The sequence below is a fragment of the Larus michahellis genome, chromosome 4, assembly GCF_964199755.1.
Source record: "Larus michahellis chromosome 4, bLarMic1.1, whole genome shotgun sequence".
Classification (NCBI taxonomy): Eukaryota; Metazoa; Chordata; class Aves; order Charadriiformes; family Laridae; genus Larus; species Larus michahellis.
Window position 1 is genome coordinate 42,466,520 of NC_133899.1, and position 26,037 is coordinate 42,492,556.

At 38.8% G+C, this 26,037-nt stretch overlaps 1 protein-coding gene across 3 annotated transcripts in view; it reads left to right on the forward strand.

Annotated features, from left to right (window-relative positions):
- Positions 1 to 26,037, forward strand: part of CD44 (CD44 molecule (IN blood group)) — a 59,801-nt gene that overhangs the window by 11,890 nt on the left and 21,874 nt on the right. For all 3 annotated transcript variants that reach the window (XM_074584269.1, XM_074584267.1, XM_074584268.1), the window contains exons 2-6: positions 12,085 to 12,250; positions 16,928 to 17,064; positions 18,498 to 18,569; positions 19,259 to 19,498; positions 21,057 to 21,152. In XM_074584269.1, coding sequence (XP_074440370.1) covers positions 12,085 to 12,250; positions 16,928 to 17,064; positions 18,498 to 18,569; positions 19,259 to 19,498; positions 21,057 to 21,152 — 711 coding nt within the window. The remainder of the gene's footprint in view (positions 1 to 12,084; positions 12,251 to 16,927; positions 17,065 to 18,497; positions 18,570 to 19,258; positions 19,499 to 21,056; positions 21,153 to 26,037) is intronic.

Sequence of the window (26,037 nt, forward strand, 5' to 3'; positions counted from 1 at the left end):
GCTTACTGGTCTCAATCCATCTTTTGTACTTTACATAGCTTACAGCTAATACTCATTGCAACATGGTAATAATGGGATGCACAGGGTCAGTTTTTTGCTTTGTCTAGTGTACTTGACAGACAACTCAATGAATTTTGCTTCAAGAATATAAGTAATTTCCTGGGCGGGGTGGGGTGGGGTGGGGGATATCTTGCGGTGCTTTATTAATAATAAATTACTACCTATCTAGGATTTTCTGTTTAGTGAGATGGCTTATTCCTGCTTTGCTGTTTGAATTGACTCTTGCTTAGAGCGAATCTGACTTCATGATGCTTTCCAATGCCATGGAACTCACAGTAGCTGAATTGAGGTCTTTGCTCGTATCATTTGCTGTTCAAACATTGATTTAATTCTGGATCTTTTTATAAAATCCAGCTATAACTCATTAAAATGGAAGATTACTAGAATCAACGAGTATCACAGCAAGATCACTGGCTTCACAATGATTCTAGCATTTTTGCGACAAAATGATTCTTCAATATTTGAGGATGATTACATGCAAACAGTAGTGCATTGCCCTTACGTATCTCCACTGCCTAAATATATGTAGGATTTATTGTAGTATTTGAGTTCACAGAATATCAAGGCCATGCTGCCAATGCCTCTTTCCCACTCCTCCCTCATGCAAGTGAATCTTCACTGCCTCTCATGAATTGTTAAATTTAAATAAACTTTTTTTTCTTAAAATAGGAAAAAAATATATTAAACCCAAGGCATATAATTATTCTACATTTGTGATAGCAACAGCATTGTGTACATACTAATGTTAATTGCAAACTCCAGTTATTAAACATACCTTTTTACTGAAACAAAGGCTGTAAGAATTATTAAAGAAATTTAACGGAACATCTAGCTTGGGATACACATAACCTGCATGCATCTTAGGAAAGTTTCTTGCTAGTCGGTGTTTTCAGTATAAATCTCAAGATACTTGAAACTGAAGTGTATGGATGGATAGAGTGACCGAGTCCAGAAAATGGAAATATTTTGCCACCAAAAATTCCAGTAGAAGTTGCCTGCTGGCGTAGCCATTCTGTTTACAGGCTATGGGATCCCTGCCTCTCTGCTATTAGGGAAAAAGCAGAGGGAGCAGTGGATGTGACAGTGTTTTGTTCCATCATCCGAAGCTTGCGCTGATTTAAGGTAGCATAAGACCTTTCCCATTGATTCCTGTAGATTCTATGTGAGATTTGATTAAGTAGATTGTGTTAATCATTACATGATTTTACAAAGTGATCGTTTCCAAAGGTAGCTTCTTATTTGAACCATACTAACTTCAGATCCCAAGCCAAGTCTTTCTGACAATGAAAATCTAAAGTTTGATAGGGCTTTTTTTCACTTAGTCTGTCCCAATACATCCAGACTAAAATTTCAAGGTCTTCAGCAACTGAAAATGAAACGTGCATTTCATGAGTTCTATTTTTTTCAGTAGTGTGTAGGATGCCTCCCAATGCTTTTAAGAATACCATAGTTGCCATTCCTTTATTGAAAATGTACTTATGGCTGAGTACTTCTGGGGTATTTATGGAGAGGAACACATTGAGATCAACCCACTCTCCATCTCTGAAACTGCAGTAGCTTGTACTGGATATTCAACTTTCATCTTTCATTATTGCCTGTGAACGAAACTCTTCAGGCTTTTCTCCACGATCTGTTCTTCAGAGAACTCTTTCTTCCAAGGTTGTTTTTTTACTTTCTCTTTCATATCCAGCATTTCTGATCTCTTCAAATCACAGAGTTTGTAAGGTCTTGTGCATAACACTAACCAGACAGCACTGCTAGCAGAAGTTACTCAAAATCCCACTGTGGAAATAAAGCAGGGTTTCAGTGTAACATACAAAGCAGGTCAGCTGCCTTTTGCTAACCATTGATTCTAGTAAGTAACTTTCTTGAGGTTTTGATTTGATTATCATTCATTCACTCAGTAATTTTTTAGGACTTAGAACTCTTCCATATTCTAGATACCTTCAGAATGCAGATGATACTATACCTTATTCTGCTTTTTTGTGAAAATCACAAATATTCAGAAGTAGCGTTTTATCCGCATTTAAAACTGCAAAGTTACATACAAATGTTACAGCTATATTCTTAATCTGAGAAATCTGAATTTGGTATGAGTCATTAAGTCATGCATTGCACTGGAGGTTTTAGTTCTGTAGTTTGATGTCCAGTAGGCCAAATTCAATGGATTATTGGACGGTATATTTAATCAATATGCAATTAACAACTCTGATCCTTGATTTAAGTGTTTAATATTGTGCTACTTTGTACTGTTCTGTAAGGTACCTCCTTGTAAGTTTGTATGAGCGACTTCCTCAAAAACATTTGAAAAAACATGGGGAGGAGTTGTGAAAGAAAATGGGCACGAGTTTATCTTCCTTGTGGCGAAGCTGAGTTTGGAATAAGTACTGATATGTCTCCTGTTTGGGTGGTCCTCCCCTGCCATTATTTGTTCCTAGGAAGTCTGCATGGGTGACTTGTCCTTTGACATGTCTTCCCTTGTGCGGTATATTCTAAGCAGCCGCCTTCTTTTTAGTATGTCTGACAGACTAATGTTATCTTTGTTTTAACTGGCTGGCTTTCAGAGATTTAAAAATGTTCTTGGGGTTCCTTTCTCTGTTGTTTTCTTGTGAAGTGGCCTTGTTAAAGTCAATATATGTTCTACTTCTTATTTAACTTTTTTTTTTCTCTTTTTCAGTTTTGGTCATTGCTTGCTTTTCTGTAATGAACTTAATCTACAAATGAGTTTAAAGTGTTGAGAATACTTACTAGAGGGTTTTCTGTATAACTCAGAGGAGCAGAGGAAATATAAAAAGCATAGTTTTTTAGTTTAGAAATTGCTTACCAAAAAAATAATTAAAAAAAATTCAATATAATGTGAAAAATAGTTTCAAATCACACCTGGTATTATTATTGAGTAGCATACTGCAAATAGTTAAAATTCAAGATCTGTCATTTAATTGGACTTGTTAATCATAGGTCTGATTTTGTATTAATTTCTTATCTAAATTACCACAGAACTAAAATCTGACTTCCTGAGACTTGTCAAAGCTTAGGTGGAGGCCGAATGTAAAAGCTGTAAGAACATAATAAAATAACAATGTAATAGTTCTTTGCTTTTACAGCATTCTTTATCAGTAAATCTAAAATTACTTTAAGGAGGTTAGTTGTAGTTGCAAACTGAGGTAGAGAGAGATGAATTGGTTTATCCAGGTTATACCGGCAGGTAAATGACAGCAGGCACCAGGCATAAGGCCCGTTGAGCTCCAGGCTGGGGATCTGTCTGCTGAGCAGCGCTGTGTCTCACTTGCTTTTATTGCAAATGACTAAACGATTTGCTTTCAGTCAAGCGACGAAAATCAGACTCCAGCTATTCTTTGCCAGCTTTGTTTCATGTATGTTTCTTCACCTGGATTGCATGGAATGGATCCCAACTGATTTGCTTCGCAATCTGTTACTCAGCCTTTGGGGTTACACTACACATTGTACAGCCTGAAGCTTTCCTAGTATCGACAATGATGATTATGTTTTCATCATCTCGAGGGGGGCATATCTGATAACTGTCTAATTCCAGGACTGTGATTTCACTGCCTGTAATTTTTCCGCTGAGGTGCCGCACAGCTGTACCATGTTCTAGTGGAGTCTGAAAACTTTCTGCGCGCTATTGGGTGGAACAAAAAGTATAATATTAATGTCAGCAGCAAGGAAGTTTATCGTAAGTGGTGACACTGTATAGGCTCACTCAGGATGTTTACCAGAGCAACAGTTGCCAAGCAGATAAAGTATGTTTGGAAGACACATTAGCAGACTTTTTTCTTCCCACAGCAACTGCTGAGGAATGAAACATATTTCTTGTATTTACTTGCATTTTGAGTGACTCTATGAATGTTTGATTCATTAATAGTGCCACTCCCACACCCACTTTTTAAAATTAGTAACGAGGAAAGCTATCAGATTAAGAGACTGAAAATTTTTGCCCATTGGTAAATATATGCAGAGACAATGGCTTCGGTGGCCAGTAGGCAGATTTATTAAGAAGAACAATTTAGAAGGAAATAAACAGCTTGAGCTTTGTCCCACACCCTGTTTCCAGTGTGCACTTACTGAAGTAACACAGAAATGTAAGGAATACCTATTAACAATTGATGGAGAAAGGAGATGCTCCTACTGCAGTGTATCCCTCCCTGGCTACTGTCTATATCCCTAGCCACATCTCTCCTTTTCATTTCAGAGATTCACTCGAGCCCACTTGTGTCCCAGGGCTAGCATGGCTATGTCATGACTTTTATGTAGTTAACAGTGTACAGGAGAGTGAGGAAGCTACTATCCTATTTGCCTTTTCAGCCCAAATTATTAGGTACTCAAATGTAACTGGGTAGTAGGAACAGCTTTGGCGCAACTTCAAAGAAAGGTCTGACTTTATACTTTTGGATCTATGGAGAGAAATCTTCACTTTTTTGTCACCTCACCCAACTACTAAGAGTATGTTGTCTCTATTTATAGCAGGCACTCCTTGCAATATGCAGGTAAATTCCTTTTCAAGTGTTTCCCTGGACTTTACTGTCTTTAAAAAGCCAGGTGTGCAGAGAATTTTTTTCCCCTGAGTATCGTCAATCTATTAGGGTTATAACTATGTTCTTTCTTCTCTCCCATGAAATTTTTCAGGACTTCTAATATTTTCCTATGCCAGTCTGAAATGAAATACGAAGTTTTAAAAAATTCTACAGGGAAATTTTGGACTGGGTTCTTTAAACCATCTACTTGTATTGCAACCATGTAAACATTTAAACTTAACTTTCTTAAATAGTTTTATTTTATTTTGTGCAAGCTAATTAATTATGTTTCAAAATGAAAGGTAGTTTCAAACTGAAAAACAAAACCCTTGTTTTGCTTTATTTAAGTATCCATAAGGGATACTTCGAAAACTGAAAATACGATCTATTCCCATTAAATCTGGAAATGTATTTCCTGTAAATCATTTTAAATTTCACAGCTTGGCAATAACCCAAGGGAAGTATTTCATCTGACAACTCCCAAGAGTCTGTAAAGACTTACTTTCACTGTCACTATTTGGAGAAGCCTTGCTTATGGTGTAGGTGGCTTATTTCCAGGTTTGTTCTTCTTCTTTCTGTAGAGAATGGTGGCTAGCAGAGCAAGAATATCATAACTGGGAGAACAGAAAAACATCACCCAGCCACACTAAATGATTATACATGTCGCTTGATCCTTGGCGCTTTTTTGTTGTGATGGTAAAGGACTGCAGCCTCATAGACACATACTTGCTTAACTCATGTGGATCCTGCAGAATTTGACTTCTAAACTTTGATGAGTGTGGAGTCATCCCAGTTGAGAGTCAAATTTTCCCAGCACAATTTTACTTTCCACATCAAGCCCTGAGGGATTCAGGTATAGGTGTGTTTTAATGATGTCAACATGTATCTATTAGTGACTGGGACTGGGATTAATGAATCATTTTACATAACCTAGCAAACAGCTATCCAGTGGTTTTCATCAGTACTGACCTGGGCGTTAGTCCAACTTCTGACATAAAGGTGAAAGCCTATTACAGTTGTCTGGGCTACGAATTGCTTTAGTTTCACTAATAGCCTCTAAACAAATAGTGGAATACTCAGCAAATAATGCTATCCAAGCCCATGTGTATTGTAGTGTATTAGGTAATCACTGAATGATATTTTTGCACATTCAAGTTCTTCCAGATGTGAAAATAGTGGTAGTTGGGCTTAGTATATCTGTTGACAAAATGTCTTGGATCCTGAAATGTTTCATTAATCCATCCCATATGAAATTTTGTATTCAGAGGGCATTTCCTTTAGTCAGGAGTAAAATATGCGTTCTTATTTATCCATGAAGAAGTTTTCCTGAGAAACATTTGAAAAACCAGACAGCAACTGGAGATAGATCTGAACTGAGAACTGAGATCTGAACTGTCCAGACCTTCTCAGACCTTAGGACTTATATGGCCCAATTTCTAAATTTGCCTGCACAGGAACCATAGTTACTATGAGTCTCTTTAAACAGATGTTAATCTGTTTCCAATGTCCCACTTTTCTCTACTTCATTACTAGCACGCATTAAAGCAGGTTCTAATATTCAAAATGTAGATATCAGTGCGAGTGTCGGTACAAGATTAAATAATCTGTGATTATAAAGAAACATTTGCCCACAGATATCTGCCTAGAGTTTGAAATCTGTTTAATAAATTTAGAACAAACTTCTTACAATAAATGTAAAAACTGTGTTCTATTAAAGCAAACAGAGAATGAAAACAATCTGCACCATCAAACCCCTTGTTCTGTCCCTGTTTTCAGCCCCAGTTTATCACATCTGGGTGACCTATCAGTCATCTTGAACCACAAACCGACAAGGAAAATCCCCATGAGAACAGCACACTAACATTTCCTGGTTGCCATGCAATGCAGACTGTGGTTTTACCAAGAAGTCTGTTAACAAACTAAGTGTCTAAGTATTCTTCTACAGGTTTTCATTTAAGGGAGGCAGGGTTCTTGCAAATCTTACACTTCATTTGCTTTGATGTGTCTCTGCACTTGTTAAAATATTTTTTTTTTAAATATAAGACAGCATCCACCTTGAGAAAGAAACCTCTAGGTATTGACTTGACAACAATGAAAAGCAGGGAGCAGTGCATGAAACAGCCATACAGTGGATCAAAAATCGTTATGGAAAATCAACTCCAATGGGAAGAGTTTGCATGAGTCAGTGTTACTCAATATGTGTAAGGGTTGCAGAACCAGGGTGGAGATGGAGGTTGCACCTGGCTTCTTACTGTAACAGCTTCTAACAAGCCTCTAATGTAAATAATCAGGGTGTAACTCACACTTTCATGAAAGGACAATGCTCTTTAGTCAGTCTCAGCCAATTCTATCACACCAGTGGGCTCTAGCTAGCAAATCGTGGAACTGGAGTTAGTGATTCGGGCTGAAAAATATTAATTAAGCCTGGTTTAGATATGTGAATGGCAATAGCAGAGAAGAGCTTGCATGCAACTGTTTAAGACAGAGCACCAGAAAGCCCAGGAAAGACAGGGAGAAATGGCCTGTCTGAAAGTTGATGTTCTGCATGCTCATAAAACTCAGCACAGGCTTAGGGGCATTCCATCGCTCTGGGATGAGTCACCCAAGTCTCACGGTCTGGATGAGATTAATGATGATGACAATTCAGGCATGTCTATTACTTTTTGCCTTTTTTAAAAGCTATTATTAAACAATATTGTCTTTCAGCTGTAGCAAATCATGTGGATCTCGGGAAAAGATACGGCCTGTCAGCCCCCAAAGCCTGCCAGCTGTACGAGGGGGCAGAAGGGAAGCTTTGGGTGCTGATTGTGATTCCATTGTGAATCCACTCTGAATCAGCTCCTTTGAAACTTAAAAAAGGCTTGAAGGGATCAGTAGTAGTTTGGCACACAGTATGAGTTTTGCATTGCCTTGTCTCTCGAAACAGAGGAAAAATATCCATCTTTTGCATAACTGTGTTAAAGCCAGCTACGTAACATCAACATAAACTTAATGGATTTGACCTTCCTGCACTATGGGAAAAGGTGGAATATGTGTTTAGATTTGGATTTGTCAATCACGTTTCTTCCTTAACTCAAAATTAGTCTATAAGCCTTGGCATGGAAAAAAGAATTTAAGGTGTTAATTTAGTTTAGACCCCATCTTTTTTTTTTTTATAAGTTCTGTATTGATATGACTAGAAATATTTTCATTAATTCAGTTAAGGGTCCCCATTGTCTGGAAGTTAGAATATGAGACCATAAAGTAAAAATTCCAGATTCCATTACAGCTCTGGGCAGTATGCTCTGCATCTATATTTTGGCATTTTTAAAATGTGAAAATTACTGTCTTCATAGAGGAGTTGGTGGATTTACGCAATTTGCTTAGACTGTGAAATGTCATGTGAGTTTTAGGTACTGCTGTAGCCCTTTTTCTGCACTCACTGCTTCATGAACAGAGTTTATACACTACAGCAATATTGCAAACATTTTTGGAAGTAGGTGTAGAAGATATTGTCAAAATAAAAACAAAGCATGCTGTCTCAACATTACTTTAGGGCAAAGTCCAACTAATTGGATGGCTTCAAAACCAGTTTTGAGAAGTGGATTGCCACACTTTCACCCGGGGTTTCCTGGACACCCACGTCATCTCCCACCGCTGCATGAGCAAGGCTTCCCGGGAACTTTGGCCCTTCTGTATAAGCATGTAGTGCAGTTGGTCAGCACATGTGCAATAAGCCTGATACTTCCCAGAAGTGTTCTGGCGTACAGTATGTATGCTGCAGAGCCGGGCTGAGCGTTTACATGGAAAATGTACATGCACGTAACTGCAACCCGCAAGTAGTTCCATTAAGCCTATTTGTGTAAATAAGCCTGTTTATTTTCAACAGTTGGAGTTTAAGGAATCTGCCAGTAAGTGGGATTCTGATTACAACTAGATCTCTGGGTGGTAATGGAGCACATATTGTAGTGTTTTAAAACCATGGATGGGTTCACAAAAGTGAACTTCACTTAATATTTCAGTGCATCTGGGACAGGCTGCAAGATTCAAATGTAATCCAAAGCAAGTGGATGAGGTATGGGCTTTCATAGAGAAAGCTCTTCAGAATTTAGCCCAAGGCGATCAGAAAAGATGTTGATGTTCCAAACAAATCTAGTTCCAAAATCACTGTAACTTTTAAGTAACCTAAACATCTTTGTGATCTGATACCCAAATTTAGTATGAAGTCTTGGGCTTCACAGAGTATGTTTAATTATTAACAAATTTAGGCCTGCCTTCTTCTACAGGGGAGAGAGAATCAAGAGGGGAAAATTAAAGGTGAGACTTTTTCCTGCCTAGATCATTTATGTTTAATATAGCTGCTCACTGGACGACTTCCACAATAATGTCAAGCTTTCAATATGGAACACTCGGAGCCAAAGCAGAAGGCACTAACGTGGCAGCTGTTGGAGCAGCTCCCTCCCACAGCAGTAGTCACGGGCCACTCCCTTCCAAGCAGAGTAACTGTGCATTGTGCTGTCGTAGGAAAACATCTATTGGGATCTGCAACCTGAATGTCTGTTGACTATATTTGTGACTTGTAGGTACATGTGGCAATGGCTTTTGAGCACGCGGTACTATTTAGTGTGGGGTGTGGCCACAGAAGGTCACTAGTCCATCAGCTATCCCCACGACCAGTGCTGTGCGTGTCTGCGGCTGGAACTTGTGGAAGCACTGCAGCTATTTCAGAATCGTGTATGGGAACTTACTGAGATTATCATTCTGTTAATCCACTAACTTCTCCTCGGACTGTGAAACTCAGCAGGACATTAAGTCCTCCAGGAAAAAATGCGTTTGTTGGTGTCCTCTTCCACACAGGTTCCTCATTCTTGCCTTCAAAATCTCTCAAGACATGGCTGTCATCAGAGAAATTTTAATAGAAGTATTTTTTGCTGGAAGAAAACAGCTGTGTCAAAATCAATGTATTTTGAGAAAACATGTTAGTCTTGCATAAATTTTACAAAACTAAAAATTATGCCATCTTGGTATTTTTTTATAACATGATAAGAAAAATATTAAGAAGAAGAAGAATAAGAATATTAATCATCAAACTGTTAAACAGCTATGCAATGTATATTGATTTTGTCTACGTTAAATGTTTTTGTCAGCCTAAATAATTGGTGGGGCAGGTAGGAGAAGAGATATTTTTTACGTTCTTTTTGTGGAAAGGCAATCAAAGTAGCAATAATGATTAATTCTGTTGCCTATGGTAAAAGTATTTAAGATTGGATGCACAGCTTTTGAGTTCCTTAGGACAAGCAGTCATCAATACTATTGGACTCCTATGTATGCTGTGAATAATGGTTGTCTTCTCACACACCATACAGTCTGGATCTAATCTCATATTTTATCTCCTTGATTGTTTCCTTTTACCTGTGGAAAGGAACATTCTTTGCAGTTTACACTGAATAGATACACTGCAGATAGAATAACCTTGGTTTACCAATGAACAAAAGCGATTTAAGGAAGAGTGCACGCCTTGATTACTATCATTTTTTTTCACATCTATACTATAGAAGAAAATAGAATGTCAAGCCAAAATGACATTAGGAAGCTTGCTTGTTATTCACATAAAATGTGTCAATGCAAATGTGCATTAATTTTATTTTGTGTCTTTTAGGAAAAAATTATATGGCATCTTTAATTTCAAATAGATAGTAGAGTCACCCCCTTTTAATATTTGGGGAAGACTGGTCTGTTTTTCTCTTTCTTGCACGTGGAACTCCCGTTAAAATTAAGATAAAAATGAGTCATACTTCTCTCTTCACTGGTGATAATAGGCTACTTCAATTAACTGTGCTTTGCAGTTGTCATTCTAGTCTGGAGTTGCAGCGACTTTTTTCTCTTGAGGGAAAGGTGGGGCAGGAGCAAAATTAACTTTGTGTCGCTTTGAAACATTCTGATCTTTCCCTGTTTTCTCCACACGTGATAATCCTTCTCCTTCTCCTTCTCCTTCTCCTTCTCCTTCTCCTTCTCCTTCTCCTTCTCCTTCTCCTTCTCCTTCTCCTTCTCCTTCTCCTTCTCCTTCTCCTCCTTCTCCTTCTCCTCCTTCTCCTTCTCCTCCTTCTCCTTCTCCTTCTCCTTCTCCTTCTCCTTCTCCTTCTCCTTCTCCTTCTCCTTCTCCTTCTCCTTCTCCTCCTTCTCTCTTTCTCAGCTGTTTCTGTTAAAAATAAAATAAACAAATGGGGGTTTTTGCTTTCATTTTACTGAGTCACAGCCTGTCCTTGGATTATAGTATTTTCCCACTATACCTGCTGCATTGTGTAGGCAGTATCTTTCCAACATAAAGATGGATGGGGTATGATCTCTTCAGAGCTTCTAGCCCTTGTACCTTTCATTCAATGTCTGTAGTGAATTAGCTTTGAATGTAGCTTTGCATGTACTGCTTGTTCAGGGTTCCCAGGCTGAAGGCCAGAAAACAAATTGCACAACATAACTGTGGCATCTAACTTGTTTTTATTTTGTTCATTATTTTTATCCTCATACTGCTTGCCAATGGAAATTATGTCCATGTGCAAATCTTTAGAATATTATTAAATTAAAATCCATCTATGGCTTCATTTAAAATTAAATAAGTTTACTGCAGTACATACTGAAACTCTGACAAGGGTTGGCAGTAGGATGCTTGTGTGTCACTGAGAGCTCAGCAAGAGAAAGCCTTTCAAAATGGAGGGAAATATTGTCAAGATGAATGATCAGGGAGCATGAAGTTCATCCATATGAATGCTTAGAGTGTGTATTGCATGCTTCTCTATCTGCCCCAGCAGGTTGAATAAGATGAGCTTAAAGATTATCTTTCAGGGAGTATTTAACAGCATAATGTTGTTCTAGTTCAGAATATATGTGCAGTTTACTTAGTTTTTGTCTCAGATAGATCATGCAACATCAAACCAATGAAGGCTTTCTGCTTTTGTCTAGCTAATAATAGGAACATGTTGCTTAAACTAGTTGTGAAACTGGAGATTGATATATATATTCATTTAAAAGGATTCACTGTGAAGGGATCACAATGGGATAGTTAAGGAGCCTTATGATCATATAGGCTCTGATTATACACCATTTCATCTTTAAAGAATTCTTTTATGAATGAACTCATTTGTTTTCAAAATACACTTGAATATTCAGTTAGTTTTGCAGTAATGTGGCTTCTGAGACTGTCACAGTGTATTTACATCTTCTGCGTGTTATTGTTAATGATATGTTAAAAGTGTTACATACCTCACAAAAGTGTGTTGTATTGCTGTTTTTGGAAAGGCTGAAGATTTGGCTTGTGTCTCACCCCAAAGAAGGAAATATGAAGAAGGCGATTGAAAGTGCTAGCTCTCTTTCTGAATGAATTGGTAGCTGCTACTTGTTTATGCTTGTTTTTGCATTGAAAGCACTATAGTTTAAAATAAATAATTTCCAGGTCTTCAGCGAAGCATTAAGTCCAACAATTTGTAATTCATTTTTTTTCCCTTTCTTTCAATAACAGAATTCAATGTAAGTTGCAGATATGGAGGAGTTTTTCATGTTGAGAAAAACGGTCGTTACAGTCTCACACGATCAGAAGCAGTCGAACTTTGTAGAGCTCTCAATAGTACCTTGTCAACACTAGAGCAGTTGAAGAAAGCTCATGAACTTGGATTTGAAACTTGCAGGTAAAGAAATTATTGAAAAAATAATGTATCATTACAAGTCCATCCATCCATGCTATAGTGTAATAATTACTGTTGACTTCATATATCTGTTAATTAGATGGCCATATCAGTCCTCAAGTGAGTTGTATTCTGTGATGAGCAAAACATCTTTGAGCATGTGCATGTTTGCTCTGGGTCCAGTAATAACTACGTCCTTGACTGCATATACTTTTTACCAATTATCTTTAAAAGATCATGACCTCTTACAGTTAAAATCTAAAGATAACAAAAGACTGATAAAACTAATAAACTAATCAGGAAGATGTTCAGATCATACTGTATCACTGATAAATTGGTAAGATAAGTTTCAGAAAATTAAGTGACTACTAATACAACAAAATATTGTATTTTGGATACAATAATAATTATTGGCTGAAACAACGTACAAGGGTTGTAGTAGATTCTTTGTCACACCAAAATTTCATCAAGATAAAATATTTTCCCCAAGGATGACCTCTGTTCAAACAGTAGTCAAGTCTCAAGTCAGGACAGTCCTATGGTCTCTCTATATATCAGACTAGATTATCATCTGATCTTGCTTTACAAGATACACAATACACTTATTATGCAAGTCATCCTAAACATTCCTATGCAGAAAAGAGACTGAACTCAGGAGATGTAAATTTGAAGGGGGTTTTTGTGTTGTGTTTTTATTTTTTTCAATAAAATGACATAGATGCATGTTGGTAAACCATAATAGATTTGAAATAAATTTCAGTAGATTTTTAACTTTATTACAATCTAAAATAAACAGCAACTGTGGAGAAATGGAATTTATCTTCTAACTGACTGGATTGGAAAAGTTCAGTGGACATTTCTCAAAAATTTTAAGACTTTCATTTTGGTACCAGGAGAAATGAAATAGTACTAGTATCAATATTGCTTGCAACTGTTTCCTGTGAATTATTTGATACAATGATTAGAGTTGGAAGGGACCTTAAAGATCATCTTGTTCCAACCCCCCTGCCATGGGCAGGGACACCTTCCACTAGACTAGATTGCTCAAAGCCCCATGCAACCTGGCCTTGAACACTTCCAGGGATGGGGCATCCACAGCTTCTCTGGGAAACCTGTTCCAGGGTCTCACCACCCTTACAGTAAAGAACTTCTTCCTAATACCTAATCACAGTCTACCCTCTTTCAGTTTAAAACCATTGTCCTTTGTCCTATCACTATACTCCCTGATAAAGAGTCCTTCCCCATCATTCCTGTAGGTCCCCTTTAATTATAAGGTCTCCCCAGAGCCTTCTCTTCTCCAGGCTGAACAATCCCAACTCTCTCAGCCTGCCTCCACAGGAGAGGTGCTCCAGCCCTCTAACCATCTTTGTGGCCCTCCTCTGGACGCGCTCCAACAGGTCCATATCCTTCTTGTGTTGGGGACCCCAGAGTTAGATGTAGTACTCCAGGTGGGGTTTCACGAGAGCAGAGCTGAGGGACAGAATCACCTGCCTTGGCCTGCTAGCTGTGCCTCTTTTGATGCAGACCAAGACGCATTTGGCTTTCTGGGCTGTGAGCAACCATTGCCAGCTCATGCTGAGCTTCTCATTCACCAGCACCCCCAAGTCCTTCTTGTCAGGGCTGCTCTCAATCTGTTCTCCACCCAGCCTGTATTTCTGCTTGGGATTGCCCTCACCCACGTGCAGGACCTTGCACTTGGCCTTGTTGAATTTCATGAGGTTTGCACAGGCCCACCTCTCAAGCCTGTCAAAGTCCCTCTGGATGGCATCCCTTCCCTCCAGTGTGTTGACTACTCCACACAGCCTGGTGTCATCAGCAAACTTGCTGAGGGTGTACTCAGTCCCACTGTTTGTGTCACCAACAAAGACATTAAACAGCGCTGGTCTCAGTGCCAACCCCTGAGGAACACCACTCGTCACTAGTCTCCACTTGGACATTGAGCCGCTGACCCGCAACTCTTTGAGTGCAGCCATCCATCCAATTCCTTATCCACGGAGTGGTCCATCTGTCAAATCCATGATAAGGATGTCGCATGCTTTGCACAAGTCCAGGTGGATGATGTCAGTTGCTCTTCTGTTATCCACCAATGTTGTAACCCCAGCTGTAACTGAATTTCATTTCAGTTTAGTCAGTGGTGCTTTACTTCTTTAATGCCTAATGCAAACATCTTCTTTCCTTCTGACTTGCAAGCCTATGAGAATTGAATAAAGCTCCTTTCAAATTAATAGGATCCAAGAATTTGTAATCATGGAAAGGTGCATGTGCAGTGCCTTGAAAACCTTCTTATACATATAAATGCCATGCGCTGCCATTGATGACGGGGTATGGCACATTCACTCTCACAAGCATTATGCCCTGCACAGTGGTGAAAGAGGTGGACAATAGTGCCAGGGAGATAATTCTCAGAAGATCCTTCCATGAGAAGTAGGAATGTCATTTAAAATAGTACCTCATAAAGACTTTAGACAATTCTTTACTCTGAGGGAGAAGTCCTGCGTAACATAGTAGGCATGTTCTTTCTCTAACATTAGCATATGAACATACTCAGAATTTTGAATTGTCCAGCACTACACAATAAGCAGAGACTAAGGACCCTAACTAAATGCCTAGCAGTAGAGATTTCTAGTGCTAGCAATTAACAGTCGCTAATTGCTAATTGCTCATTCTGCAATATGGAAAGTAATTTCTGAAGTTGAAATATAAAGATAATTGAAAGAAGAGGTAGAGGGAAATGTTTTTTGCAGTGGGGAGCTGTAGTTTTTCATTAATGATACAATTCTCCCTAATTCACATTTTAGCAGACGACAGATTTGGACAGGTAAGGCGTATAGATAGGGTTTATTTCTCCCTTGCTTCTGGTCAGCCCTTCCACCCTCTTACTTTTTGCTGATCCTGTGCTAGAAGTCCGTGTCATTAAGGCTAGGCTCTTACCGAGCTTGAGTAGAAGAGAAAAAATATACTACATGCAATCATCAAAATACATGTAGAATTGTGAATGAATAAGATGAATCAACAGACCATAACACGTGATGATTAATGGATGATTAAGTGTCAACATCATAGGCTCAGCTGGAATTGTGAGTAAAGCAGTTTATGATTCCACTTACAAGAGAGTTTCAGAATTGCAAGTATCTGCACATTAGACACGTAACTGGAATGGGGGCCACAGATAAAAAACTGCAAAGCTATGAAATTTACTGCTCCCTGATAAATTGTACCCAAACCAAACCTCAGTTCTCATTACCATTCTATCACACCTCCCAGCTAAGTACATTGGAGTTAACCAAGTGTTACAGGATTGCAAAACAGTAATAACACATTGTGCATTATGTAGTTCTGTTAACCACAGTCGTCACTGAAAAGTGTAAGCTTTATACACAATAGCCACATTGTTCAACTGAAAGATATGGTAAGAATTTGTGGATGAATGAGTGTTGTATCTGAATATTTTACTAAGCTGTCAGCTTTTACAGAAAGCGATGTGTCTTAGAATCATTCTCTAAATTTGCTCAGGTACTATAAATTGAGCCCCAAAATTTCTGTGTGAAACATCACTGAGCTGTACATTATGCCTAAAGTCATGAAAATGTGACTCCCTGAAGAAAAAAAGAATCATAGAATGTGTTGGGTTGGAAGGGACCCTTAAAAGTCATCTAGTCCAACCCCCCTGCAGTAAGCAGGGACATCTTTAACTAGATCAGGTTGCTCAGAGCCTCATCCAGCCTGGCCTTGAATGTCTCCAGGGATGGGGCCTCCACCACCTCTCTGGGCAACCAGTTCCAGTGTCTCACCACCCTCATTGTAAAGAACTTCTTCCTAATGTCTAATCTAAACCTGCCCTGCTCTAGTTTAAAACCATTCCCCTCAGCCTATCGCTACATGCCCTTGCAAACAGCCCCTCCTCAGCTTTCTTGTAGGCCCCCTTCAGGTACTGGAAGGCCGCTATAAGGTCTCCCGGGAGCCTTCTCTTCTCCAGGCTGAACAACCCCAACTCTCTCAGCCTGTCTTCATAGGAGAGGTGCTCCAGCCCCCTGATCATCTTCGTTGCCCTCCGCTGGACCCACTCCAACAGGCCCATGTCCTTCTTGTGCTGAGGGCTCCAGAGCTGGACACAGTACTCCAGGTGGGGTCTCATGAGAGCAGAGTAGAGGGGGAGAATCACCTCTCTCCATCTGCTGGCCACAGTTCTTTTGATGCAGCCCAGGATGCGATTGGCCTTCTGGCCTGCAAGCGTGCACTGTTGGCTCACGTCCAGCTTTTCATCCATGAGTACCCCCAAGTCCTTTTCCCCAGGTCTTTAGTGTCAGGTGATACAATCTCACACTGAATAAAAAGTGCACTTGCCTCCGAGTCTTTCATTGCCTTGCTCTGGAACCGATCATCCTAGATAATAAGATGTTCAGTTAATTAAAATGGGTTTAGCTCTAGAAATTACATGCAAAATGGTGTTGAGTGGCTGGAGACTGATGTCTGATGTGAGTCTGATGGAGTCTAATGACTGATGTGAGAAAGGAACACCTTTCATATACAAAAAGTATGCATAAACACATGGACTTTTTAAAAATAATGTAAGATGAAAAGAATGGCTTCTTCATAGCTTTTTCATGTTTGAGATATCTAGAACATTTATGCCATTTGCTACAATATGTAATAAGATGTATTTTCCTCTGTTTATCACAGGTATGGTTTTGTAGTGGGGCATATTGTTATCCCACGAATCAATCCCTATCATCTTTGTGCAGCAAATCACACTGGCGTTTACAAACTTTCAGTGAACACAACTGGTCGGTATGATGCATACTGTTACAATGCAACAGGTATGTATATGCTTTATGATGTATTTCAGATACAGATTAACTAACAATAACGTATGTAATCTCCTATTTAAGGTACTGGTGTGAGGGCTTCTATATTAAATATCATCTGTTTTTCAGCTGAGAAGAAATACATTTTGTCAGCCTCTGGAAGTGTATCTGTAATATCAGCAGTGAATTTGACCCATTTTGTCATTAGTGTGTTTTGAACTAAACCTTTTTCTGCCCTTGGAACTATATTAGTAGCTTCAGAACGGTTCATTATAATGGCTTGGTGCAGTGAACCACTGCAGCAGTGAATCTAAAAGACAACTGTTGTAGGCGATGGCACTCAGCTCTTCTGTTCATGCACGCGTGAGCTTTTATGGTGAACAGCAGTTATTTGTGTTAAGGGATTCTAGGAGAGCTGCCACCTGCAGCAGCTCCAAGCCCCAGGGTGGCCATCCCAGGCCCACGGACATGGCTGCTGCTCTCCTGTTTGCAGGTTCATCCAGTATTTTCTCTGTGGCAAATCTCCGTTCAGACATTAGGCAATTAGATAGTGATGCATGTTGGAAGCAGACTGCTTTCTTCTAAGGTTTTGAACTTTTTAATTGTTGGAAATATTTTACTAAATTATTAGGAAAATGTAGATAATCTTGTGACAGATGCTGAGCACAGTATTCGAAGATAAAATCTGGACTAAGTTCAAGTGTCTTCAATTTCAGTAGATTTTTACGTTCACAGTGGAAGCATACCTTATAGAAAACCGTAGGCAAAAGTCACTGATGATTTGAGTGACAGTGACATTTTTTGATTTTGTGGTGGTCATATCATTAAAAATCATCTTTGCATTGGCATGGTATTATGTGAGCTACCATCCCCCGTCACCCACAGGTGACTCTTCTCCTGCTACAGTGATGTCCATCCCCACCAGAGCTTTATAACTCCTCACGAGTCTGATTCCCTTCTGGCACTGTGAGCAGGTGGCTCACACACTGGCCCCGAGCGTGGCAATGCAGCCCGCTGGAGGAAGCAGTGCTCACCAAACCAGGGCACCCTCTGCCCGTGCAGAGCCCTCCATGGAGGGGACAGGGTCCCTCCAGCTAAAAATGATTAGAGCTGCCACTGCCGCCAAGACAGTGGGACTGTCTGCATTGCAACTGCATCATCGGGCTATTTTAACTGACATTGATTGCAACCATTTTCTGGAATGGTTATGGAAATGGAGAAATTCATCGTTAGCTGACAGAACAATCTTGAAGTGGCTCGCCTGGGTAGGAGCGAAAAGGGAACACAGGTAGATCAGTGAATAACATTTGATTTGGAAATTTGTTTTTTATTGTCCACATCCGAAGCTGACATTTTGTGATTATATACAATTACTATGGGTATACATGTGACTTTTTTTCTCAGTTTTCTCAAATTGATATTCTCTATTTTTCCTTCTTTTACAGAAACGAGGGACAAAGCATGCGAGCCAATTGAAAGCCTAGATACTTCTTTCCTCAATAATCAGGGTGAAATAGGTACTGTATTGATTAGAAGAACCTGCCACTTGTTTCGGTTTTAGGATCTGGTTATCTTTTTTTACAGAAACAATTGCTAATATTAAAAATCAAGCCAAGCATAGGAAAAAGAAGTAGACAGATGTTTGACAGCAGTTAAAGCAACTGATCACTTGTCTTCCCCTAAATACTATGGAGCTTGGTTTGTCTGGAGGTGCTACCAAACATTTTTTATATAGGTATTTGTCATTTTTAGCACCTCAGAGCTGCTAATGTTTCTTTGACATATAGAACTTTACTTAAGACAGCAACCTTTCTCCATCTCATTTGAGCTGCTGGTTAGAAAAGCAGCTGGAATTGGAAGAAAACTCTCATAATAAATTTTTTATCCCAATTCTAAAATTCTGATTGACTGAACAGAGGCCAAGATTTTATGTTCAAAATCAAACTGTCTGATCAAAATATCAAAATATTTGATGCAGAGTAGGCCCTATATGTTGGACAAATATATACATTAGCATATACACATTAGACATAATTTAGTGATGTATGATTTAGACACATTAGATAGGATGGCAAAAGTGGATTAACTGATACTAATCCACAACTCTTTAGTTTTTTGTTGTAGGACTTAAACTGTTTAGCGTTACTGAAATATAACTATGTAGCTCCTTCATATTATCAGCTGCTTAATTTCCTCTTTCCAACAGTCATTGACAATGCAGATGGCTCACGTTACAATGCAGATGGCACACGTCATAGCGGAGAGTCCTCAACCTCAGGTGCAGATGATGAAAACGTAGGTAGTGGATCAACACATGACACAACTCCCATGGATACCTCCATTGGGAAATCCAGCTCCTCATATTATGGAAGTGCTACTCCAGTCTCACAGCTGCCAGATCATTCTTCTGGAGGGGGTGAAAAAGAAATTCCTAGGAAAGACACTGGTAAGGACAGTAGGTTGCCACTATATTCTCTTTATAATAACTGAGTGAAGGACTACATTGCTGGTTAAAGGAGATCATGAGGGAAGGAGAAGCATCATCTCTAATTTGTATCCTGCAGAAGTAAAAGGAGAATGTGTATTTTTGAAAGAAAACAGAAGCATTCTGGATTTCTAAGGATTTTTTTGATTGCACGGGAGTACAAAGCAGCCACATATCAGATGTTGCCAGAATGTTGAGAATAGATGGTTCTAAGAATTTGCTCTTGTTCTTATTAAAATATTTATTTCATTAAAGGCTCAAAACCATATCTAGCAGTGAACACAGAGAGGTTAGTGAGGCTGAAGGTATGGGTATATAAAGATAATGATAAAAGATTCTTATCTGCTCTCTAAAAGGATGAATTGACATTAGGTAATAAGAACCAGGAGGAGTTTACAGTACAAGTGATTTCTCTTTGTACAAATACAGGGTTTTTTTAGGACATCTTACTACAGCATATTACAGAATGCATAGAGAGATGAAAATGTCAAACTAAAATGTTATCAGTATCTTCTTCCTTTAGGTGGTAAACCCAAATTCTATTTTCATGAAGCCCTACCAAATACAAATGCCACATGCTTGTCTAGGGCACTCTGCACTGTGGAAAATTAGTGAATTAGAGTGGCTTGCAAGTGTATCTTGCTTTCTTGTGAAAGTGGCATGTATTTTATTTCATCTTTTATGTTACTTGTGTGGCTGAAATTATCAGAAGTCTGAAAGACTAGTTCCCATTGAACCTAAGGGATACAAATATAATTAATCCTCTAAATATAGTAAAGTTTACTGCGTGACCTCTTACTACAGGCTTTTTATCAAATCACCAAAAATCACCAATAACTTTCCAGTGAAGGATATCTGTAGTTTGCATCATTATCCTCAATAAATACTGACATTTAAAAAAAAAAAAAAAGATTGAGGAGAAGCATTAGGATTATAAAATTACTTTTCATTTGTGGTATACTCATGACATGTTATGCTAGTTTTTCCATGTAATTAGCATAAAAAAAGGTAAATCCTAACTTTCTGGTTCTAACAAATTAGGGTCAGAGCCATTCCCCAAGTTGTATGCCATGTGTTTCAGTTGCTTGCCGTGACAACTCTTATCAACTCTACTTAGATGCGGAGTTTAGATTTTTGGACTAAAACTGAGAATATATCTCATTAAAGAGGGGAATACAAATAACTCCACTCATTGTTCTAGAATCCCTGTCCAGATGGGGGATTGGTATACAGGTACAATTAGAGCTTGAATCACATGAACAGGTCATTGCCAGAACGTTCATTACCATTTTAATACATTTCCCTCCTGAAATTATTTGTTTTGGTGATATCCTTACTATTTAGTGAAGTAAGGCTATTTGGCACTGAATTATTTGAAGAACCTAGTCTGTATCTTTCTTCTCTCTTGGACCAACAAATGAAGGAATGAAGCTTGCAGTATAGAATAATCAAAGTAGTTGTGAATAATGAGTAGCAATTCAGCTAATGAAATAGTAATTATTCATCCATCACCATACAGATGACGAAGTTTCTCCTGTATCACCTGACATCCCTTTGGTGACAGCAGCTGATAATTCTCCTGCAAAAGATGGTGGACAATATCCTGCGAGTACTAGTAAGATTTATGTATTATAATAACTACATCAAATATAGATTGCATTAAAATTGCTTTATTCTTACAGCAGAGCATTCTGGTAAGTGGTGAAGTATACGTCACCTGCAATTTTGGAAAAACATTGAAAGGCAGTACTTTCCAGACTGGTTAAGTAAGTCAGAAATAAAATTCACTCTGTGGGACAAGGGGAGCAAAAACATTTACTGTATGTTTACATCAATGCTTATATATGAGTTCAGAAAGGCTGTTGTTTTGTATTTCTCACTGCTTTTTTATCACATTTACTCCATGAGGCACCACAAATTAGTGCAACCAGTTATCACTTGAAGTCAATTTATTTCTGATGTAGAAAAGGACATTTTTGTCAATTTGTGATGAAAGTGTCTGTGATTCTAATATATTTATGGTTGTGAATGTGGGCAACCCACGCCAAACCCATGGCCTCGCTCACCAAAGCAGTGCTTTAAGTTCCAATTGCCAAGCCACTTGTGCACTGCAAAAACTAATTTCATCCTTCTTGTTGGCAATATGTGTGAGAAAAAACTGGGGCCTGTGGTGGCTCTACAGGCTTTGAGGGCTCCAAAGAACAGTAGCCATTTTCTCTGCTTTGTTCTTAAATAGCTGTACTGAGTGGGAAAAATTGCTTGAGATGTTTTTCTCAAATATGGAGTGCACAGCAGCTACAGCAAATGAAAAACTTTTAAAGTCATCTTACATGTTTAAAGTGGAACCGTACCTATCTAGTTCTTAAGTTTAGATTGTTAAAGATCTTTGCCCCAAAAATTAAAGTCAACTAAAGGGCGAGCATTTTAATTATACAGAGATCTACAGAGGCATGATGTAGTAAAGACTGAACTGATAGAAATGAAAGTTTCTTCCTGCTGACTCTTTTTTTTACCACCATGGAAGCCTGTGGTAGTAAGCATTTTGCTTAATTGTTTGTTGGTTGCTGATAGATGGCCAAATGGTCTATGTGACTTTGAGGGATGGTGTCTTTGTTACAGTACTTAGAACTCACAGGGTAAGAGTAAGAACTCTTACACAGTTAGCAAAAACTTCACTAAAAGACAAATCATTCAACCAAGCATCTTGTCTCAGAGCATGTGAAGGTTAGTAACACCGTATAAATATGTAGATGGAAAAAAGAAATATCCGGTTCATTTTCCCCTAAACCTTGAAAGCAAGTAGAGAATTTCCTGATGCTTGTTTTGAGTGAAAGGTTTTGCTACAAAGTACTGCCTGGAAAGCGTGGGGTAGGGGGTGGGGAGTCCCACCTGGTAACAGTGGGGAGTTTGCACGGTTGACTCTGGTGGTGATTTTTCCTTCATATTTATTTGCTTTTGTATGCACGTGTGACTTAGTGCTGCCTTGTACAGATATTTCTGTACCCATTGCAAAAACTTGTGCATTGTTTCTAGGCAGTAAAGCTTTCTGTTTTCCTTTTACTACTTGATTATCAAATGTATTGATCCTAAATACATATGTCCCTTCCTGTTGCTAACAGATCTCTCTCTCATGGGCATGACTATATTACAGGGGGAAAGCTAGTGTTATTTAAGATTTTAAAACATCAAAATAACTACAGAGCTATGTAATAAAATACATCAATACTGATATATGTGTACGACAGAAGTGATAACATTGGCATGATTTCTTCTTGGTTTAGGGTTGATAGATTGATTCTCTGGAAAAAAAGGTTGTGAAGGTACTGCACCTGGGCTTTATTGATAGCTTTAGCTATTACTCAGTGACATCACTTTAAAGTCAAACAGACCCATTTCATTTAATTTTACTGCATTACAAACGAATGAGTAATTTAGCACTCCTTTCAGAAGTTAAGTATAAACTACGCATCTCCATGAGAAATCATCAAATATTTAGTAGCATAGCTGAAAGTTACATGGAGAACAAACAAAAAAGCAGATAAAGCCATGCCCTAATGTCTGCTATTTACATTGTGCAACAGTGCAGGTTCATTGGAATATCCTGCCCATGATTGAATTTCTCAGAGAAAAATCCCACAGACAGGAAAGTAGAAAATTAAGAAATATGTAAAGAAAACTATTCAACACAGATCTTCAGATAGATGGCTAAAAATGCATCTATGTAATTCTATAGTGTGTGAAAGTGAGAAATAAAACTGGTGGCTTTCCGTCTATACTACACACAATTTGTAAACTTAAGGCTTGGTGAAAAGCTTGATCTAGCTTGATCAAAACACTTCTTTGATATGGTTTTAAAGTGGGAAACTGCCACAGCTCCTTTTTATTCAGATGATTCCCTTTAATTATTGCTCTGGGTTTGAACATTTTTGGTGATGTTCTCCGTCAAGTTCATGGTCCAGATTAATACACTGACGGGGCTTTGCCATTGATTTTTTCTCCTGGCTGAAACAGTTTTGCTTTTTTTTATTAACAAGTTATGATTCATCTGTAGATGTGCCATGGATCAGATGTCATAAAATTCTGTTGCTGATCGATGAGCTACTTCCCTAAGTTACCAGAGCTAGTTACTCAAACAGTAACTGCAAGTAACTGCAACTGGTTTTGTTCATCCATAGATGCTTTTATGCCTTTGTAGATTTTAATTTTATTTGGTTTGGAGCATTCCCTGAAAAAAAATCTCATCAATGAAAACAGTCTTATGACCATACTTTGGCTGATCTGACAGGAAAGCATCTGCATGGGTATTTTGTACGTGGAAGGAAGCCATGAATACATATTCGTCACTTCAGAAAATGAGCTCCTAAGGCTTGTTGTGGAAAGCAGGTAGAGGTCTGAATTTTGCTGTGATTACAGCAAGTCAGATGGCAATTATTTAGTTATTCAGTTATTTTCTTCTTAACCAATTTTTTGGCATTATCATTTTGTTCGCAGTTCCATCCCAAAGCTCCGAATCTGAGACCACTTGGGTTTTGATGGTCTGTTGCTCAGGGGTCAGATTTGGAATGTCCAACTTTCCTATTTTCTGACACCAGTGCCAGAGTAGTACTAGTAGTACTAAGTTTAAGGAGCAATTTGTGACTGTGAGAAGAGAAAATACTTACTCAGTCAAGGACTGCTTTTCAGAAAGGCAAAATCTGTTTGGTTTTGCTGCCAGAATAGCTCACTTTTTGAAAAAGGTGTGGTTCTGAGTTTCATTCCATACACTTCGTACAATTTGCAGCTTACAGATAGGCAAAACATAACTACTGCAGACTGAAGAACATCAGTTTATCCTGGTTGATCATCAGAACTTTGATTCATAGGTGTTGCATTCTCCAGTGCATTCATATAATGCACAAAAATTGATCAAAACTCTTGTCTTTGATGTAAGTCTTCAAGGTATTTTTCTGCATTAATTATTTAAAGATTTTTTTTCCTAATGAAAGAGAGTCCATGATATCTTCATCTTCAAGATATAGAAGTTAGATGGTCTAAAAGCTGATAAAAATATTGCTTTCAAGGAATTCCCAGAATAAAAATATTTCCAGAGAAACATTTTACAGTAGATTTTGCTCTCTTTTGTTGAATATGTGTATGACTTGAAGTGCAGCTTTTCTTGCAAACTCTGCTTGATGAATAACAGCAGAGAGAAAGGTTAAACTATCAACTGGCTTGCTTGAGGGATTTCAGTTTCTGTGGTGTGCATGCTTCTATTAGCTTTGAATGCTTTTTGACAAAATATTGGGGCATATTTCAAATGCAGTACATATTTTGATCTGTCACATGTAAAATTCTGCGCAGAATTCATTGACTTTACTGGACTTTCCAGAGGTGGTAACACAATCTTATACTTTACTAGAATGTTTCGAACTTCACTTACACTAAAAGCCTTGGATACATTTGCCTTGCACTCACATCCACCTCAGTGGCATGAGCATGCTCAGGGTGCTGGTGCTGGTGGACTTGTCTTTGCTGGAGAAAAATGCTTCTCAAGAAATAGTAACAAGATCTTGGTTGAATGAACCATGTCCTAACAGCTCCAGGGCCTCATCACGACAACCTGGAGAAAGCCACCACCCAAGCTCAGTGGAATCCGTTCTCAAACCACTGGTGGTGGTCAAGTCCTGGAGAGAAGATGCAAGAGCCCACGCAAGCCACCAAGGGTAAAGAATGTCATGCTAAGAGGGTGCTTTGATTAGGGGCTGAATAACCAGAGCACCAGGGCGGCAAGGTTCAGAAGCATTAAGTGTTGGGGAGGGGGTTGAATGTGTGGTATACGTCACTGCTTTTTGTTACCATGTGTTTGAATTGGGAAAAGCAAAGTACTGGGCTATGGCTCACTGACTGTACATTTAGTAGCGATAGAACAGTTGTCCCCATTGTCCATGTACTGCGGAAGTATTCTGTTTGTCTGAAAGGGATGAGTATGTGAGTCATTTTATAAAGGATGTACTTGGGTTGTTCTTCTTTCGGGTTTGGAAGCAATTTAGAAGTAGACTATTCCAGCGAGAAGGACTTGTGGGAGAAAGGAAGAAAATGTTTTCAACGCTATGCTCTATGCAATAGTTCACTATTCAATAGTTCAACACTATGCTCACTCTGCTAGAAGAGGGCAGAATATGGTTAGTGCTGCAAGCATGCGTAGGGCACTGAAGTGTGGCCAGGAGCCATGTTGGGGCAGCTTCAGCAGGGCGATGGCAGAGTGATGAATCCCTTGTGGGTAGAAGAACCAGGAGGAGATATGGACCGTGGGCAGCATGGTGCGGCACACTCTCCTCTGTGGCTATAAGGCTGCATGTAGAGAACACAGGAAAGCATAACTGCTGTCAGCAGAATACCTTGTGGGTGAGGGCTTCATGGCAGATTTAACATCATCACAGCAGATGTGACCTCAAGTGGCAATGGTTCAGATGATGAAGACTCTTCGGAGGAGATGATTTACCCAACAGTGTTTCCAGGCT